Source organism: Drosophila virilis, chromosome 4 (assembly GCF_030788295.1).
Source record: "Drosophila virilis strain 15010-1051.87 chromosome 4, Dvir_AGI_RSII-ME, whole genome shotgun sequence".
Lineage (NCBI taxonomy): Eukaryota > Metazoa > Arthropoda > Insecta > Diptera > Drosophilidae > Drosophila > Drosophila virilis.
Genome location: NC_091546.1, coordinates 26,027,128 through 26,046,419, shown reverse-complemented (window position 1 = coordinate 26,046,419; position 19,292 = coordinate 26,027,128). Strand labels below are relative to the sequence as shown.

Below are 19,292 nucleotides of genomic sequence, written 5' to 3'. Positions count from 1 at the left end.
ATGACCTTAATCAATTTTGAGCAGCAACCCCCTGAACGCAAAACCCCACCCCCTGCCAGGCCAGGGCAAGCTGCGCGACTGCTGAGAACTGTTTTCAACGGTTCGGCTTAGCCAAACTGTTGCACACAGCCCATGGACGGCACTTAACTTTGTTTATACTCATGGCTGGGGTGTGAGTGCGTGTGTGTGGATATGGATATCCACTTCGATTGGTACTCAAATTGTTGCTGCGGCTGATGGCCAAGTAAAGTAAGCGCCGCAATAAAAACTAACGCATCCAGCGCCATGAAACTAGAGACGAGCCAAGGACTTGGGTTTGGCCAGCGGCGGGTACGTGTGCTCTCCTCCTCCTGCGGGCAGCACGCGCCGGAACGGCCGCCCTCCCCCTCCCTGTGTATAGATGTGGATATCAATTATTGGTTTTGTTTCGTGCTGCGTGGAAATTGTTGTGGCTTGGGAAAGCGACGATCGGCTTAGACGCTTCTTAAGTTTCCATAAAATTGTCTGCGAGGAGGCCCTACAAGAGGCGCGAGCATCGCACCTGACTTCAAAACGACTTCACCTGTGCCTGCGCACACGTGCCTGCAATTAAAGCAAATGCAGTAACTCAATATGCGCCCACTCAAGTTTTGTATGTGCAGCTGAAAGGGGAAAGGGGAACAGAAAGGAATACAGCGTGTGGGCTGTGCCCTGCCACAATTAGGCCATGTTAACACGAACTGTGCACGGTGTGCTGCTCATAACCGTTAACCGTTTACCGTTAACGGTTAAGAGGGTCGGACTAAACACCTGCGCGTGTCGGCAGCCGGCTCCCCAACGTTGTCTTAACCAGATAACTGCCCATTGCCACGACGAGGTTCATTTCCATTAACCGGCAAAAGGCGTTTAAGTTAATAGCTTGGCCAAAGCGACCCCAAGCACAACGCCCCATCGCCCATCGCCCTCGTCTTGTACACGTTGCACTTTGGCTTTGCCACTTTTAGTGTTTCATAATTAAAAATGTTGCCGCTTTGCTCTCTATCTTCTACCTTTCACGTATACGGTTACAGGTGTGTGCGCGTGTTTATGTGCCTGCTTCCCTTACGGCCAACGAGATTCTGTCGCCATCTGCAGCTGCGCCATTTTGTTGCTCTGCTTGTCGTTTGCGCCTTTGCCAAGGTGAAATTCTTTTTGGACAGCTTTTAATGCGTTTGCTTTTAATTCCGTACAAAGCACTCACACACACACACACACACACACACACACGCAGCCACGCAGGTAAAGTAAATGTCGCTTGGTTTTTGCCTCGTTTTTATTATGCCCATTATAATTTACTTTATGCATGTGTTACCTGTTACCTGGTCTTCCACTTGTTGTTGCCCTTCTCTCGGCTGGCTGAGCTTTTGTTGCTGCGCTTTTCGCGCGCCATTGTAATCTCTTAATTGCGGTCGAACAAGGTGTGAACAGGTGTGAACAGAACTTGAGCAGCGTTAGCAAGACTGCGTTTGGCTTTAGCTTAATGCCAAAAAGAGAAAAATGTAAATTTCCACAACTTGACAAAAGTTGGCTGGATGCATAAAAAGGCCGCGGCCACACCAAAAATGAACTGTCAAATATTTTAGTTAGGCACAAAAACCGTGCGAGCTGCTTGTCACGACAATCCGCCACATCCCAATGCCCGCTGCCCACTCCCCATTCCCATTCCCAACCCAAGCCCCTTACCCACTTTGCCATTTCCCGCGGCTGTAGCTGTGGCTGGTTAGTGGACATGCAGCACAATAACTTTTCAATTTGTGGCGCACATTCCAGCTGACGTCCATTAAACAATGGAACCCGCCGCCACACATTCTCCATTCTCTATTTTCTATTTTCAATTTTCCTATTTTTACGCTCGCTTTTGGTTACTTGGCAAAAAGCATTTTGTGCGCATTTTTTTTTTTTTTTGTATAGTTCTTTTCTATTTATTTTTTGCTCGCTTTTTTGCGCTGTTGGCCCAACAAAAGGCGCGCTCTCGTTGGCAGCCATTCAAGCGTCAAGCCGGACGGAGCAGCGCGAGCTGACCAGAGCAGCACCCTTGACCGGGCTATAAAACAGAGAAAACAACAAGAATAACGCCCAAAGAACATGCGGCGTGGAGGACGACGGCGATGACATGGCAGGTTCATGTATGGAGCACATGGTCTTACCCGTTGCCAGTTTTTGAATGCTGCGACCATCAATCGGCCCACATCGCCGGGCCGCCTTTATGGTTATGCCTGGCCAAGAAAAATGGGCAATGGCTGAATCATTTTCCTTCTTTCTTTTTTGACTTGCCAACTGTATTGTGTCTGAAATGGAACTTCATCAAGCAGGCAGAGGCGTAGCTGGGCCACGGATTCGGGGAGCAACCTTTTCACATTCATCGAAGCGCAGCACGGCCCGAGTCGGCAACGAGGCAGAAAAGAAAAAGGTTTATTGCGGTCTCTATAAAAATATACACTTGGGGTGATTTTCTTTTGAAGCGCGCACACAAAACGTTCTAGTTGCAGGTGGGCGGGGTCGTTACGGAAGGGGGGCTAAGTAAGGTGGGGGTGGTTAGGTGAGGCGGTTGGTCTAACGACTTTGCTGGGTGCCCATTTTATTTGCCTGCCGCCCCGCGCCCGCCCCGGCCGTCTGATGCGCTGAACCAGGCTGAGCTGCTCTCAGTCCTTGGCTGCCAGGCTACCATTATCTTGGCTTTGCCCTTATGGGCTTTTGTGTGCGTTTGATGAAGCCAAGATGGCGCCGAGCTGGGTAAATGGGGCCCGAACCCGGGGCCTTGCCTTGGCTGCTGCTGCTGTTCAAATATCAGCCACAAAAATGGACGTCGCCGTATTTATAGAGGGTGCAAGATTGATAGAGTGTGCGTGAAAGGGACAAAGGACTCCTGTCTAAGGGTTGCAGTTGGGTTTGAATGGGGGGCAGCTGGGGGGGACACGAGTACGCATAGTTGGCCATACTTTATGTGCTATAGAAATTATACGAAATCCGATTTTAAATCAAACCTGTTGTGATTTGACAAAACAAGTTGTACTTCAAATAACTAAATATAATAAAATAAAGATAAGGTTCCTGACTGACCCCGACAGCGAGAGGTGCCTCCAAAGGCTACATCCCGACAATCTACGCACAAGGTGAATTAATAAAATGTCACCTTCCCCCTCTCTTTAATCATATACATGCTTCACCAAATTCTGTTCTTTACGAGGAGCTTCCTTTGGAATTGTGCTGTCTATCCCGATGCAGCTCAATCTCAGCTCCTTGAAGCCCGGTTTTATAAGCATTGCTGCATGGTCACGTGCTCGGCGCCTCGAAGCAGGCCATAAATTTTACTTAGCTGCAAGTTTTCAGTCGAGATTCAACTGAAATCGAGACGTGCAATGGCACCCATCAACTATTTAGGCGAGTGCCCTGTGTGACAGTTGCCATTTTGCACAGTCTAGTCCAGGGCGTGACCGGCATGCACACCTACGCCCACACAAATATGTGCACATGTGCATACGTGTATGGTATAAATATATATACTTTTGATCTGCTGTCGCCCACGTACTCTTGACAGCCATTTGCAGGCATTTTTTAAGCGCAATTCCCAAATGTGAGCTCTCCCCCTCTGTCTGGGTGCATTTTGAGTGCAGTTTGTGCGTCATTTTTTGTGCTTGGAATATGTTCGCATAAAATATCATACGAAAAACAAAGTTGAAGAAAACTTCTGACAAACTGATAGCATTTTCGCACTCAATTAGTTGGCATTAGAAACGCCAAGAACAACAACAACGGGAATGGGATTTGTGTCGTTCCATTAAAGTTTTATTCACGCAATCGACAATGTCCTGGGGCAGGGACGAGCTTACGTTAACTCCTTTGGCCCGTTGTCACACCAACTAAGTGAACAGCCCAGCCCATCGAGGGGTCGACCGATAATAAAAAACAATTTGCCACCCATTGGGCATTAACGACAACAAACGACAACAGCATCTTCTTCTCTCTCTCTTCCCGTCTGTCTGTCTGTCTGTATGTCTGCCCAACCCACCCGTCCTGCGTTCGTCCTGCGTGCAGTTTTATCACAAATGGCAACATATGGCCAAATGGCTCGAGTGGTTTTCGGGCTTAGCAGTCCGCATGCAATAAAATCATTTTGTTCATTGAACGCTTTCACTGAGCGTCGCATAATTTGCGACATACGCTCAAGTCAGAACCGGCCAGGTCGCCAGAGCGTACTCCGGCTCCGGACGTGGTGTCATGCATTTTGTAAATAAAACCATTTATCTGTTTAACAGCACTTGATTTTAGCAAGGATTTATGGAGTTCGCTGGATATTTTGATAAGGATAACATATTGGACCATGTCTAGTCTAGTGTTAAAATAATAAAGGGTATATTCGACTACAAGACTACACCGCTAGGTCGACTACGGATGACTCAGCTCGGATATATATACTATGGTTTTTCTTATGTAACCCCTTTTTTTCAGTGTAATGCGAGACTTGTGGGAGGTGTTAATATTCCTTAAAACAAAACAAACCAAAATAGTTTGCATAATCTTAGGCAGATCTTAAATATACAGGGAGACCTTTGATTTGTGGGCTTGTATGATGTTCTGGTGCAAAATATTCTGGCTTATCGTGTTGATCCTCTTTATCTAGCCGTGCCCTTCCCCTACTTCTCTTACTGGGTCAACAGTGAGTGCCACTGGAAAGCATTGCGCTATCAGGAGAGGGTTCTCGCATTCATACTCGCGGTAAGATCAAAGTGCTTAAATAACTTTACTTTAGATTTAATAAACGATTATAGTTGACTTAAATCCAAGTAGCAAGCCTTACAACAGCCCATAATCAGCTACTCCAGACGCAATCACTGCCACATTTATGGCACTTCAGCGGACTAAACCACCTGGAGTAGTAGGTAAGCCCCCACTGGAGACCCGGCACTTCACGAATAGATACGGCTTCCAGTTATAAAACTTTGTTTGACATTTTCGAGTGGTCGCCCGAAGTAGGGTTGCCAAGCAATAGAAGGAAAGTAGTTCAACATATTGTAGAGCAAATAGCGCTAGAAGCGCAAACAGACCCGGCGGCACCGTTTAGAAGTTGAACGGATTGCGGGCTCGTTGCACAACAATCGAAACTGTCTAGCTGGGAGTTACGAGTGTCCCCAGATCTGGTGTTGTTTTTCAATTCGTGTGCCAAGAGTGACACTTATCTATTTGGCTAACGTTGAGTGTGAACTGTAACGTTAACTTATCGTACCCAATCCTGATAAGCCGAACGAAGTGCCCAACTGCTTCATCAAATCAATAGAATGAGCTGATCTGCAAGTCGCGACCATATCGTGAGCCAAGTTTTTACGCATAAGTGCCAACTATTTCTATTCATCAAGGTGTGAAAATTGTTTTTTTTTTTTTTTTTGCTGACAATTAATCATAGTATTTCATTATAAACTAGCGAGTTCTATCGGGCTTAGACATTATTATCACATTCGATTAATTGCCCAAAGTCCATACTAGTATAAAATACTATTCCACAACTCGATGAAATGACATTAAAAGCCTTCAGGAATCTTCGATTCAATATGTACAGACACACACAAAAGTATTGGCTACTTTGCACCCAGTTTGCGTCCCTCTTTGGTAACAAACATCCATTCGAATTAATTTTCCTAGTTAATTTCATAAAAACATAATAGTAATTTTATTAATTTATTTAAATAAAAACTGGCACATTCTCCTGGCACAAAAAAAGTGTCAGTATAATCCGTGGTTTTCAATATATTTTTTGTAACTTTAAGAAACTTTTTAAATTCTAAACTTTTCTTCCAACAGCCCTTAAAGAAAATAAATACGACCGTGTCCACTATTGATAAAGTATGGAATACATGTATATAAAGATATATATTTAAATATATATAAAATTACTGTTCATTCTAAAGCCAAAAGTGCGGGTATATGATAGTTGGGTATGCCACTTAAATGATCTGACTTTTTACTTTGGGCCTCGAAATCGATCGGATTTCTACATTCAATGCCAACAGCGTTTGCTTTTCGACCACTCGGCCTATGTGATCCAAAATGACAAATAAGTTTTTGTTGTATTTTAGTGCTAAAAAGCCCACTTGATGTGCCTCTCATGAGCGTTAGACATGGGCTACAGTCCCTCCACCTTCGGCTGGTAGATAAGTTAAGTAATCACAGCGATTATTGTTAGCTATTGACATAACGAAAATTCGATTGTTTTATAATGACAAAGCTCTATATATAGCCCTATTTTCGACTATTGTTTGAAAAAAAAAAACAGCACCAGCGTAACCCTTAAATGCTGCAAATATTCAAAACTGCAATCGACAATTAGCGCACCTGTTTAAAAAATATTATCCGTAAATAATTTGCGGTTGACTTGAGGCCCAGAAATCAAAACGCAGACTGTCTCGCGGCTGTGTTTGCATATTTGTTTAAATATATAATATCATTCTTGATTGAAAGGTAAATTTACAAATGGGTAGCACCAGCAAAACAAAAGGACGAGGGGGAAAACTCCGAGGGTGCACAGGCTCAGACAATAAGAAATGGAACTTCAGTAGCCCGGCCCGGCCACATGCTGGGACCACCTGTTTAGATACGCTCGGACAAAAGCTCGCTGACTGGCAGACAATGGGCATAGCGATGTGGAAAATAATCACAGATAGCATAAAGGAATAAAAGGCGCACTCTCCTTGTAAAAGGTTGCCCTGGCATAATCAGAGTCAAAGTCAAAGAGAGGGCGAGACAGAAGAAAGAGAGCGGCGGTAAGAGAGAGAGAGAGGGTGCCAGTTAGAGGGTTGCACATGAAAAGAATTCGCATTACCGTCAACATGCGGATTAACATGCATGTTAATAGGCCTCATTTAACACCACGAACGGGTAAAGGCTGGTAGAGTTTCTGGCTTTTTTTTTTGTGTGTTTGTACTATTTTTCCAATATCTTGCAAAGTGAAAATCGACTTGTAGTTTTCGGAAAAACAGTTAAGAATCGGCGTGCAGCTAGGCATGTTTTCTTATCGGAACATTTATGTATGAGGTCATGTAGCCGGTGAAAATGTAAGCATATATCTATGTCCCGTCTCAATGGGCAAATCTTGTACCACGCCGTTTAAGTACCATAGATAACCGTCGAACATGCCCCCAGACAGAGACGAGACTGGTACAGATACCTGGTTCTGAGTTCTTAAACAGTTCTCTATTTTTATACCATGTACCCATTGAAAATCTTTGAATAGAGGGTGTATTTGGTTTTGTGACCAGACGGAGGTATCGCTGATTCCAAACTAAGATGACGAACCGAGTCGTACCTGTATAACTTTTTTGATCTCGTAAAATTCGTATAATTGAGTGCCATATTTAGGTGCTGAAGCTTAAATAAAGATTAGCAATGAAAACGCAAGATATTCAAGAAAAAGACAATGTAAACTCTAAGAGTATCGCCCATACATTTGAACATTTATTTCTAGCCTGGCTTTTTAACTGGCTTTTCTCACTTCAGACAACATGCCAGCCGACTGGCCGTTCGTTCTTCAAAAGCCAGACGAACATATGGCGAAGTTTTAAATTTATTTATATGTTCATATATCTTTGTCAGTACCGTTGGGCCTAAGGGACGTAAAGTCTACCTTTGTAGTTGCGTTTTGTAAAGTTTTATAAAGATAACTTCAAATATTTGGGTACAGCGTATCTCCCCGTCGGGCGTACCCCTACTTTTGTTAAAGAGCTTGTAAAGAATGCACACGTTGCGTATTTATAGGAACATACACACACGCACACACACACATGCACACCTGGTATAGTGCACAGTGTAGACGTTATCGCTGCTGTTGTTGTCCCGTTTTTCAAGGTATCGACTGAAACGCTGTACAAATATTTACCGTTGGCAGCGGCAGCAGCAGCAGCAGCAGCGGCAGCGACAGCGGCTTGTTAGAGGAGTATCTGGCAAGTTTTTGACCCGCACCCGACTACCGACTACAAACGATAAGCGCTGCAGACATGGCCACGCTAATTGCGGAATGATAAAAGTTGGTAACCGCTCCCGGCCACAAGTGAATCGCGCAATTGCCAAGATTTCGACTTGGGCCGTTTCCCGTTTCCATGCTCCTGTGTTCCTATTTGCCTAAACCGGCCCCCAAGGAGTACTCGAAAAGTCCTAGGCGTTGCCAGACAGCGCAAATGTGTGTGCGGGTGGGTAGAAAGATTCGAAGAGGGAAATGTCGAAATGGCGGCTAAGCGACGAGGAAGGGCGTGGTGTGGGGTAAAGGAGGGCTGCTGCAGGAGCATTACGTAAAGTATAAGAAAAAATTATGATTTTCACTTGGCAACACTCAAGCAAGAGAATGGGCATGTTAAGAGGTATGGGGAGAAAGGCTGGACGGGGGCCTGCTTGCTGCTTAACTGTCAAGATCGTGTAATTTAATAAAGTTCGCTGCGGGATATTGTTCGCGCAGAAGTATCTACATGTCTAGTACTCGCACGAATCCAGCTTGTTTGCGTATCCCATTTTTTCTTCTTCTGCTTTTGCCACTTTTCAGCATCCTAAGCCAGCTGCTGTGTGCTTCCCTTGCCCGCCCTGCCCGCCATGGTAAGAGGCAGAGGCAGGATTGGAAGCCAACATCATAGACCTTGCCTTTGTGTTTGTTTTTGGCTTGTGTTTGTATTGTTTTGTTTTTTTCTTTGAATTTTTCATTTTCATTTTTATTTTTATTTTATTTCGCACAGTGGGCGCATTCGTATATGCATATGAACAAATCTGAACGAGCGTGCATCAAACTGGAAGATGATCCATGCCAAACTTAGAATTTAAATCAAATTAATGACAAAATTGACTTCTATCAAATTATGTTATCCCACTCCAAAGATTTTTAATTTAATCCCATACTTAGCACAGTTTTCAAATAAGTAATTCAAATATGTTTTCTTACAATTTTGTATCAGAAATTTGTTTGGATCAAAGCTTTTAAGGATTTTCCAACCGAACCAAAATTCAAAAATAATATAAAGCGTATCGTGGTTTCTTTGCAAGAAAGGTATAGAGAACCCTCTAATTGAATGAAAAGTGCGGACTGATCTAAAAGTATGTCTAAATTATATATAAATGGTATATCTAATCATCCCTGCATTAGATATTAGATATTAGATATTGCTACAGTATACAATCAAGCCGCAATCGAAAGGAAAATGAAAGAAAAACGAAAGGAAAAGTCAACCTGAAATAAACAATGAATATAAAAAATGTATCTGGGCGAATGACTTGACTTGACTCTTGTGGGTCGATTTCAAGATGTATTAGTTACCAGAAATAACAATAAAACATGAAATATTAAACCTAAAATTTGGCAAAGGCAGCCAAAACTAACGAACTCGAAGGGCGGAGGAGATTATTAACTTAGCCAAATATCATTGCGACAATGCATTGCCTGATCAACTCGATCTGTAATTCTCGATGATAATGAAGATCACAATCAGAGAAATCCAATTAAGCAAACGTTGGTAGTTTCAGGATTGCTAAAATGGCACGAATCGTCACTTCAATTTGTTCGAATGTTTCTGATCAGACATAAAACAAAAAAAAAACAAAAGCATATTGAAACACATTTAACTTGATCCAAGCTTAAGTCGAGGAAAAAGTTTTTGCCTTCTGCCCCCTGTCTACAAGGGTAGAATGCCTTTTTTTATTTCCTTACTTTTATATGCCAGAATGCATAGGAAACCGTAAATTGGCAAATTTATATAAAAGTAAATACCTGAAATTTGGTAGACGCAGAACGGGCTTTTATTATATTTGTTGTCTCTGCCCAATTTAAAAATATCGATAAATATTAATATTGAGAGATGTTTTGTAAGGCATAACTAGAAGATAATATGGCGTAGATACACCCAAGTTGACTTAAAACTTTTCGATTTTCTCTCAATTTGTGCACCTAGATGCGGAAGAAGGCAGCTCGACGATGGGTTCCGAATCCCATTCGGATCTCTCCGACTGGAGCCCTCTTACTTGTTTATGTTTCATTTATGATACTATATACTAATATTATTTGCAAATATCTAAAGAAATATGAGAGTTTTGGGTGCATTTCAAGCCAGTTTCGATCAAAACCGGTTCGCAGCCTTTATCTGGATGTTATTTGTCTTGTCGTGCATAGAATTAATTGATTGAACAAGGACAACCATATTCAAAAAAATAAGTTTGAAAACTCTGAACAGCTATGAGAGATTAGCCTGGCCCAGCCTGCTCCAGTTGGCTCTGGCGACCCTTGGCTGCACAAGACTTTGTGTTTGTGATTTTTTAGCAAGCAACTTTCATATTTTATTTTATTAAGCAAAAAGGAAATGTGCAAGTAAACAGCGACTGCAAACACACTTACACACACACACACACACACACTTATACACTCATATAAATATACCCTCTCCCTAGTTGGGTATGTGCTCGGGCCAGGCCTACGCCCCTCACACTCCCCCTGGCAATGTCATATGAACGCCCCATTATTTACTTAACGTAAGTTAAACATTCGCCCGTTTCCTCCCCTTCGCACGAATTGCTTCTTTTGGGGCCGCGACTGTGGGCTGGGGTATGTCGGAGTACATGTTGGCAAAAAAGAAAAAAAAATAATAATAAAGCCAAAAAGAAACAAACAGAAATTCTCGTAAAGTGGAGCAAAAGTGCGGGGCGAGCGGCAGGCGGAAGGCGGCTGCTTGGCTAACCTTACCTGCCAGCAAAGCAGCCTAGTCAAAGAGCTGTCGTCGATGCTAAGCGCAAGTTTCCCCCTCTCCGCACCCCGACTCATCGACTGCCTCCCGTCCCCTCCACTTCATGAGTAGAGTAAACAAACCGCCATGAAATATGCAGCAGGCAGTTCGGGCAATGGCGAACAAAAAATGATTTATGTGGACGCCATGAAAAAACAACGAACAACGAAAAACGAACAACCAACAGCAAAAATAACAATAACAACATCAACTGATTTCTCAACTTGGCTCCAAGCCCGTGAGCTCCCTTTCCGACCTTTTTTTTTATAAATATTTTCATTTGTTGTTTGGCCTAGCAATGAAAAATGCGCGTTTCACTACAGAAAGGCATCTGTCCAAAGGAGGGCATCGAAAATTTGGGAACTAAGATCTAAAACTAAGAGCATATTTTATCTGAATAGCAAAAATGATAAGTTTAATATGATAAAACTAAGAATTCCCTGTAACACACATACCTTATCTAATGAGTCAACCTCGTCATATCGATCAGCTCATATGCAGCTCCCATCGGGCTGACTTAGCCAGACTAATATGACTCGTATGTTTATATAAATATAACAATATGGCGTGAAACTCCAAGAAACTGTTGCAGCGTCCAATAATTCTGTCTATCATGCCTAAATCAAGTTTATTTCAAAAGAAAAAGAGGGAGAAGGGAGTCATTTGTAGCTCCAAAGAACTTACATACTCTTGATAGGGATTAACAGGCGAGATAATCGGGCGAAATCTGCGTTCTTTGTACCCGTATACCATTTGCTGATGAAGATTTATACATATACATTTTAAAAGCTTTTTAGCATATCCTTGGAATTTTATAAATAAGTCACACCCAATTCGGCAAACATTCTTGCGCCAGATATCTACTATTTATCCAAAATATGTCCTAAAAAAATATCACCTCAAATTAAATCTAAGTCTTTTAACCACACCAAGCTACGTAGATAGAACGTTTTGATCACAGCAAAGACTCGGTAAAATAATATAAATAACTGAATGTATTAAAGGTCTATTTAAGGTCTGTCGAATAAATTACTAACAATTGGAATCAATGGTGTCCGCCAAAGTCAGTCTTGCCTTGACAGTCTTAAGTTTGAGGAGAATGGGACGCATTTATACCCTTCAAATGGATCTATTTGTCAATCAAAATGCCTTGCTTGTGCTGTCTTTGAACCGATGTGCTAGGCATATGGAAGTAGTTATGTGCCTGAGTAGAGTTTCGGTCCAAAATTTAGAAGCTTGTTAGGGGTGAGTTGATCAAACAATAATTAGTTATGAGTTCGGGTAAGAATACAAATTCGGCCTCAAATGAGAAGCTACAGAATGCGTGCTCCACAGTAGATGTCAGTAATTAGCCATATTCATCTAAATGAACGTAAGTTTGTACAATAAATAATGATTATACAAAATCTACGCAGATGTCCGATGTCGATTGGGCTGCCTACAACGCTTTTCGCTGCGATCTGGCAAAAGTGCATAAGACTTTCAGTTCCTGCACTCAGACGGAGTTCACTGAGGAGGTTGGCACAATAACCGAGCTTTCGCTGGGCTGCAAATTCTTGGGCGGAGCCGTGCCCCGGAAGATCTTGGCCCCCGCCCGGGATAACAATGGAAAAGGTGAATAATCAGGAAACTGGGCAATCGCGCAGAGACACAGATCCATTGGCACAGAGTTCTTCGTCGACCCAACAGCAGGCTTCTCCCATCGAGTCCAAGCAGTCGATCACTATTTTACTGGAAGAACGGGAAAATCACGAATTGCCGCGCAAAACCCAGTCGGACAGCAGCCTCGAGCACAGTCAGACCTCCCTGTTGAATCTGGCGAAACGCATGCGGCGCACCAGCTCCGAACAATTATCGAGAAGTCGACTGGATCAAGTAAATGCTCCGGACCCTGATCTATCGCTGCCGGCAACGTGCTCGACAGCAGGTTGCGTTCTGGCGGCAAGATGCAACAGCAGTGCCTGCACGATTGGAAGCGCAGAGCTGACAGTAACTGACTCACAGTCCTCGGGATATACCACGGAAAGCAGCTACCAGACGGCCACGGCCGGCAGCAACTATAGCCTGAGCAGCACGTCCTACGTGAGCCAGCAGCGGCCCTATCCGGGCAACTATCTGCACGAAATCCATGTGGCCGTGGAGGCGAACGCAACGGATGCACACGTCCAGGCCATACGCGACGACCTGCGCAACCTGCTCTGCAACGAGGTGGCGCTCATTCACGAGGCATCCGGCGGGAACAGGCGAGCGATATATCTAATTGCCTATCAGTACATGTAGAGAGTGCGATTGTTTTTCAAAATACAAATTTCTAAATTTCTAGTCTCGCTTAACCACTTGCTGTACTCACTCCCAAACCTGATGGGCTTGGGCTTGGGCTTGGGCTGGTCCTGGTCTGGGCATCATTCGCTTGTTGACATTATGACAAATTACGTGCGCAAAAGGCAACAAAAGCCACCCCCGGAAGGATGTCGGAAGGAAACAACAAGCCAAAGCGATACGCTTAAGCATTAAGCATCGTAGGGTGCCGGGTAATATGGAGGGTGCCGGGTACCCTCAACGTTAATAGGAAAGCCACACAAGAACGGCTAACGAACGGCACGCGGCAGGCGGCGGGTCGCTCGGTCGCTCGCTCGGTCGGTCGAGTGAGCGACAAGTGCGCTAGCCCACAGTTGAGGGTTGTTCCGGGGCAGGGGTTGAGGGACTTGCGCTAGTCTCCGCGGTGTGGGTTTGTTTGCCCAGTGCTAAGTGCACGGCCATAGGCAAGTGGAAATGACAAACATATTTACACAATTTTTGACAGGCCCAAACCAAATGCGATATATACGGTACTTCACTTTCCGCTGGCAGCGCCAAGAAGTTCGCAACGAACGGGTGAAACCGAACACCCGTGGGTGCAGCGAGCTTCCCTCAGTCCACGGAGCCCCTTACGCACAACAGCAACAGCAACCCAAACTCGATAAATATGTTTATGTGCAAATAACAAAATATTTGTCGATTGCCGGTTCTTGAATTGCTCAGGGCAGGAGGCAGGCGGGCAGGCATAGAGTGGGGGAGGGGGGAAGCACCGCAGGCGCATAATTCAATTTTTCTGCTCGTTTTGCACGACGCTCGTCGAACGCCGCTCAACTCCACTGGGATGTGTCTCGTATCTAGCTGGTTTGGTCGGGCTTGCCGGCTCCGGAGCTGCATATTAACGACACGTGGCCTCGGCGAAGGGGCATATGCGGTTTAGCACTGCCCTGTTATTTATTTGTTTGTAATTACGCGTGTACTAAACAAAATCCCGGCGTACTTGAAAACGCGCCCAGGTCCATCAACAATTGTTGTTGCTGCTGCAGCCTTGTCTATGCTCTTTTCAATGCTGCAGCACGTGCACGAAATGGGCTGGGATTGGGACTCGAGGAGCTCTGGTTATTCCCTGCGCATTAGCAACAATAGCGCTGAACGAAGTCTAAGCCATTTGGACATTGTCAACAATTTTGGGCTTCGACTTTGGCATTGTCTTGTCTGCACATATCTCCGACGATGGCGCGTGTCCTCCGTGCCGGCTGCCATTGTGTCAGTTGTCAACATTTTGGGCTGGCTTTTAGCTGCGGTCTTAGCTTGTCAATTGATTTGCGTGGGATCGCGAAACATGTGAAGCATGAATCGAAATCAAAATTGTGACAGAATTGGTGAGAAGAAGCGCGTAAGACTTTCAGCCAGGGATTTGCCTTGCAGGAGAAAACAGCCGAGAAAGGGCATATGCCGAGTTTAGCTGGGAATAGAATGCAACTTTGTGCTTAGGCAAAGCGAGTAAAAAGGGAATAATAAATTTCCTTCTCGAGCGTGCTCGACTAGCTGATACCTGGTCTTAAAAAACAAGAACAAAAATATTCTTAAATATATTCTGTATTTAATTTCGCTTCAAATTAAGGAAGCTCTTTTAAAATTGAATGTGCTTTTGATTTAATGGTCTCCAACTAAGGACAAGCATGGGCTGAACTGAAAAGATAAAGAATAAATGCATCCATTTCGACAATTTCTCTGGGAGCACAGCCTATAATAATAATTAAAGACTAAGCCCTTGTTTTACTTTCTGCCATTATATTATTAATTTCAGTTGCCACAAGAGCTATTGTGCCAAAGGTAAGAAGTTGTAGCTAATTGCAACACACTTGGCTTTCAAATGGAAAGCCTTAGCCTTAAGTCGGGCCAACCGCATTCGGCACCTGCCACAGGTGCTGGCCTGCACACATTCATGCACATGATTCGCTTTCAACGGCGCTCAATCAAAACAACTCCCTAACCACACCCAGATATGGGTACATAGAGCCACCCACAACGAGTGAAATCAGCAAAACAACAGCGAAAAACTTTGCATAATTAAGGGCATAAATAAATAACGGACAGCTAGTTGCAGAGAGCAGCTAAAAAATATTAGACGAGCAGAAATCAAGCAGGACAGCTGTTCTGTCATGGGCGAGGCGGATTGCGACTTGGCCTGGCCACGGGGCACTGGGACCTGTGAACCGAGACCCTTTGTACTCACCCTCAAGCGCTCGATTCCTTGAAATTAAAGCAAGCACAAACTCTGGATTTGGGTCATCATGGTCGACAGGCAACACGCCGACACCGACACCGACACCGACTCCAGCACCGACTCCGAGTGCAGCATGCTGATGATGATTGTGCTGACCAGCGAGCAGGTGCGATGCCTGCGGCGTGGCTGGCAATTGTTGCTGCTGCTGCTGATGAATGTGCTGCTGCTGATGCTGGTGATTATCCATGACTGACAGATGCTGCTGCAGTTGCTGTGACTGAGGCTGTGCCTGGTGCTGGTGCTGGTGTTGGTGATGATGTGGATGCTGATGTTGATGCAGTGGCGGTGGCGGTTTCAGCGTTTGCATCATCTCTAAGGCCAGTTGCATGCACGCTCACAACAACAACCGCAGCTAATAATTGTCGCAATTTATAAGCTTCTTTTTCGTTTTTTTTCTGTTACTCGTGTATGTAAATTGGGCGGATCGTCACACGTGTCGTATGCGCATTAATTGTATTTAATATGGCACTTGCTAGCAGGCACTTTCCCGTCAAATAGGCGCACAATTTTTTCAATTTTATAAACGGCAGATCAATTGGATCAGCTTGCCTGCATTTGAGAAATATATTTCACAATACTAATTATTTTAACCATAAAACATATATTTTCTCTAGTCACACACACACACACTTTACGGCTAGCGATCCAACCTTTTGTGCCCCGGCCTGCCAAAAAGGCGCAAATGTTCAGTCACGCGGCGCAGATTTCTATTTTGTTCTACTTGTAAGGCAGACGGCACTGCCTGTAGATAGAGCAAGATTGGATCGCTGGTTGGTTGCTTGGCTGGTTATTGGGTGGTTGGTAAGTTGACTGTTTCAGAACTGGCACTGGCACTGGCACCGTGTAAAGCGCCGCCGCCGCCGTCGCCGTCGCTCGCCTCGGTTTCCGACGCACCGATGTTTCTTATCAGACCCGCGGCGGTTTCTTTGGTTTCGGTACTTCGGTTCGATTGTGCGAGTGTGCGAGTGTGCGAGTGTACGAGTGTGTGCCTGTGCTCTTCGCGACGTTGTGCATTAGACTATACTCGTTGCCCTTCTATATCAATTTCGACTCATATAGTACTACCTTCAAGTGTCTACAATAACAATTTTAATATATATAGTATATAAGAAACGTGCATACCGAGTGTCTATGGGTTGTTCCTCTATAATGTAGGGTGCATGTTCTTAAGAGCTGAGCACACAATACGAGCAATGCCTATCTGCTTGTTACATAATTATATGCATCAATACGCAAGAATCTAGCTACCGAAATTGTAACAAAGTAACAAGTTCTTCAAATATCAAAAATTAAAATAAGCAAATGAATGAATCAGACAAATGAATTTCTCTGTCATGGTAATTAATAATGTAAAAGTCATTCTTTAAAACTGACAAAAAAAAAAAAAACACCTACTAATCAACACTTTTGAATTTTTATAAGAATTTCACAAGATTTTTTTAACGCATTAGCCTATACGAATTTGAGTATTATTCAAACTTATAATTTGCATGTAGGCCGTTTGCATTTCACTTCAATACATTTCAATATTCACTCGAACGCCATTTTGCGACGGCAATTGGCAAAGCGACGGCAAAATCCAACAAAATGGCGGCGGCGTCGGCGACGGCGACGGCGACGGCTAAACGGACACGGCAGGCATGACACGAGACGGCATGACAGTGCATGGCTTGGCAACACTGGCGAAAGCTGACGGCCGCCTGCTGCGTTGTTTGTGAGTCTGTTATTTTTTTTTTATTTTTTTTTTTTTTGCTGCTGCTATTTGTGGCACTCGGGCTGCATTTTTTGCGCACTTTTTGACGCTTTTGTTGCCGTTGTCGCTGCTCCTGCATCTGCGACTCGCGTTATTGTTGCAGCTCTTGTTGTTGTGTGAGCTTTTTTATTTGACTTTTACGATACTTTTTATGCCGTTTGCCTTTTTGTGTGCACACTCTAGCTAGCGTGTGTGTGTGTGTGCGCGAGTGTGTGTGTTTACCAATTGATCTTAATGTGACACAAATGATATGGTAAAATGCAGGCTGCCAGGCTAGCAAGCAACACAACAATGGCGACGGCGACGGCGACGGTGACGGTAACAGCGACAGCGACAGCGACAGAGACAGCGACGTCGTCGACATTTTTATACTGTTTTTAGTATGCGCTATGTTATGCCTAACTTTGCTGCTCCTGCCCTGTCCACCAGTTGGCAGCTACCATTTCCTTTCCCATACCCAATTCTATACCTATCCCGTTCCGTTTCCGTTCTTGTGCTTGCTCGCTAGGCGGCGGCATTACAATATTTTGTGAAACCTAAAAGTTTAGCAAAAGTTTTTCTCTTAAGAATTTCGAGTAATAACTGCAAAAAAGCACTGCGATGTCGGCAGCGGCAGCAGCAGCAGCAGCAATAACAACAACAACAACAACACAAACACCAACAACAAGAAGAGCAGAAATGAGCCAACGCCTGGCGACACCTTCGCTGTGGCCCCAAAACAACAGTCAACAGCACTTAAAAGTCAGCGTCGGCAATGGCATAGCACAAATATGAGAAACTTAACTCAAAAGTCCAAGTCAATACGCGCGGTCAACAGAAAAAGAAGAAAATAAAACCAAAACGAAAGCAGAGAGCAACAACAACTGCGAGAGCAGTTTGCCTGGCTTCCAGGGCGAAGCAAGCGCCGCCCCTTTATATTGAAAACATTGGAAATCGTTGATAACAATAAGAACAACAACAGTAAATGCCCCGCCGGAGTTCGCATTTTAGTCATGCGCGAGAATCCGTTATCTTATCGCCTGCGACGCCATTAAACTGGAATGTGACTGGGCGGGGTGAGCAGGGTGTCTGTTCAAGGGTTAAAGCCATTCCAGCGGCTGCGCAGTGCAGCATGCGCAGAGAGCCAAAGCAGTCAATCATTTTCTAGCTAGCTAGAGTCACCCTGTGCGGCATTGGTGTAAATACCCTAATCGTGCTGAAAGCGTTAAATGGTGTAGTTTCTTATGAAATTACAAATTTAAATTTATAAAATAATAAATCGACAAACTAACTATTTTCGCTTATTATTTATTAGCAATTCATTTAGCTTATCAGATGCCTTATTTATTTATGACAAACTAATTTAGTATAGGGTATCTGGTAGTTGGGCTATCTTATTTGTTTAAGCACGCTTTCTGTATGTCTGTGTAGTTTTACAGAACGGTGTGCTTCCTTGTGAATATCCTACCGCCCAACCGTCTGCTTGGCATTTTGTTTTCGCATTTATTTATGAGCCGCTTAGAGAACGGCAAGCGCTTTGAACCTTACAGGACTAACACCCCAAACCACAATTACGGACTTTGGCGGAGGACAACAGCTGGTGGCCATATCATGGCCGAATATCCCAGCAAGAGAACGCCGTTCAATATATGGATATTATGAAGCTATTAATACGAGGGCTACTCAATACCTACAATTATTAAAGCAAATCAATGTATTAATAAAAATAACTATTGATTGTTGGCCTTAGATTTCCATGCATGATATATAATTCGAGAATGTATTTAATTTAAACTTAAAAAAGAAAAGACTGATAAGTCGCACATTAAATACGCTTGTAGACGATCCTAAGAATAAACTAGGTTGTCATAGCAGAACTACATTCTTGAATGATTGGCAAAGATTCGTGACAATAGCTTTATAACTGAAGAACAAGGATAAAAGGGACACATCTCTATTGACTCGGCTTTTGATGCTAATCAAGAATTTATCCATATACTCTGTGTAGTCAAATGTACCCTGAGTTATACAAATAAAATAAATCATCAGAATTTCGCGTTTCTTTTTCATAAGTGCAAGGTCAGGTGTTTAATCAGCTCTTGTCTCATAGTTAGTGCTTCCTATAAAATTATTGGGCACAAATGAACCAAATTGGAGCATGACCCTGAAATTTATAAGCCAAACAACGATCAACTTGTGAATTGTGAAATGCAGT

The 19,292-nt window shown here is 43.8% G+C and overlaps 3 protein-coding genes across 3 annotated transcripts in view; 2 read left to right on the top strand and 1 right to left on the bottom strand.

Moving 5' to 3' along the window:
- The window catches only part of Lim3 (Lim3 homeobox protein), a 28,874-nt gene extending 12,267 nt beyond the window's left edge, over window positions 1-16,607 (bottom strand). The window contains exon 1 of the mRNA XM_002057596.4: window positions 15,295-16,607. Within this exon, the coding sequence (XP_002057632.3) occupies window positions 15,295-15,673 (379 nt within the window). The 5' untranslated portion in view covers window positions 15,674-16,607. The remainder of the gene's footprint in view (window positions 1-15,294) is intronic.
- Window positions 11,886-12,382, top strand: LOC26530749 (uncharacterized). The gene is made up of 2 exons (XM_015169886.3): window positions 11,886-12,005; window positions 12,176-12,382. The coding sequence occupies exon 2, from the start codon at window positions 12,176-12,178 to the stop codon at window positions 12,380-12,382; it is 207 nt and encodes a 68-aa protein (XP_015025372.1). The 5' UTR covers window positions 11,886-12,005.
- Window positions 12,366-13,093, top strand: LOC6634156 (uncharacterized). Its single transcript, XM_002057597.3, has one exon. The coding sequence runs from the start codon at window positions 12,366-12,368 to the stop codon at window positions 13,038-13,040; it is 675 nt and encodes a 224-aa protein (XP_002057633.1). The 3' UTR covers window positions 13,041-13,093.
- Window positions 16,608-19,292: the final 2,685 nt, after the last annotated feature.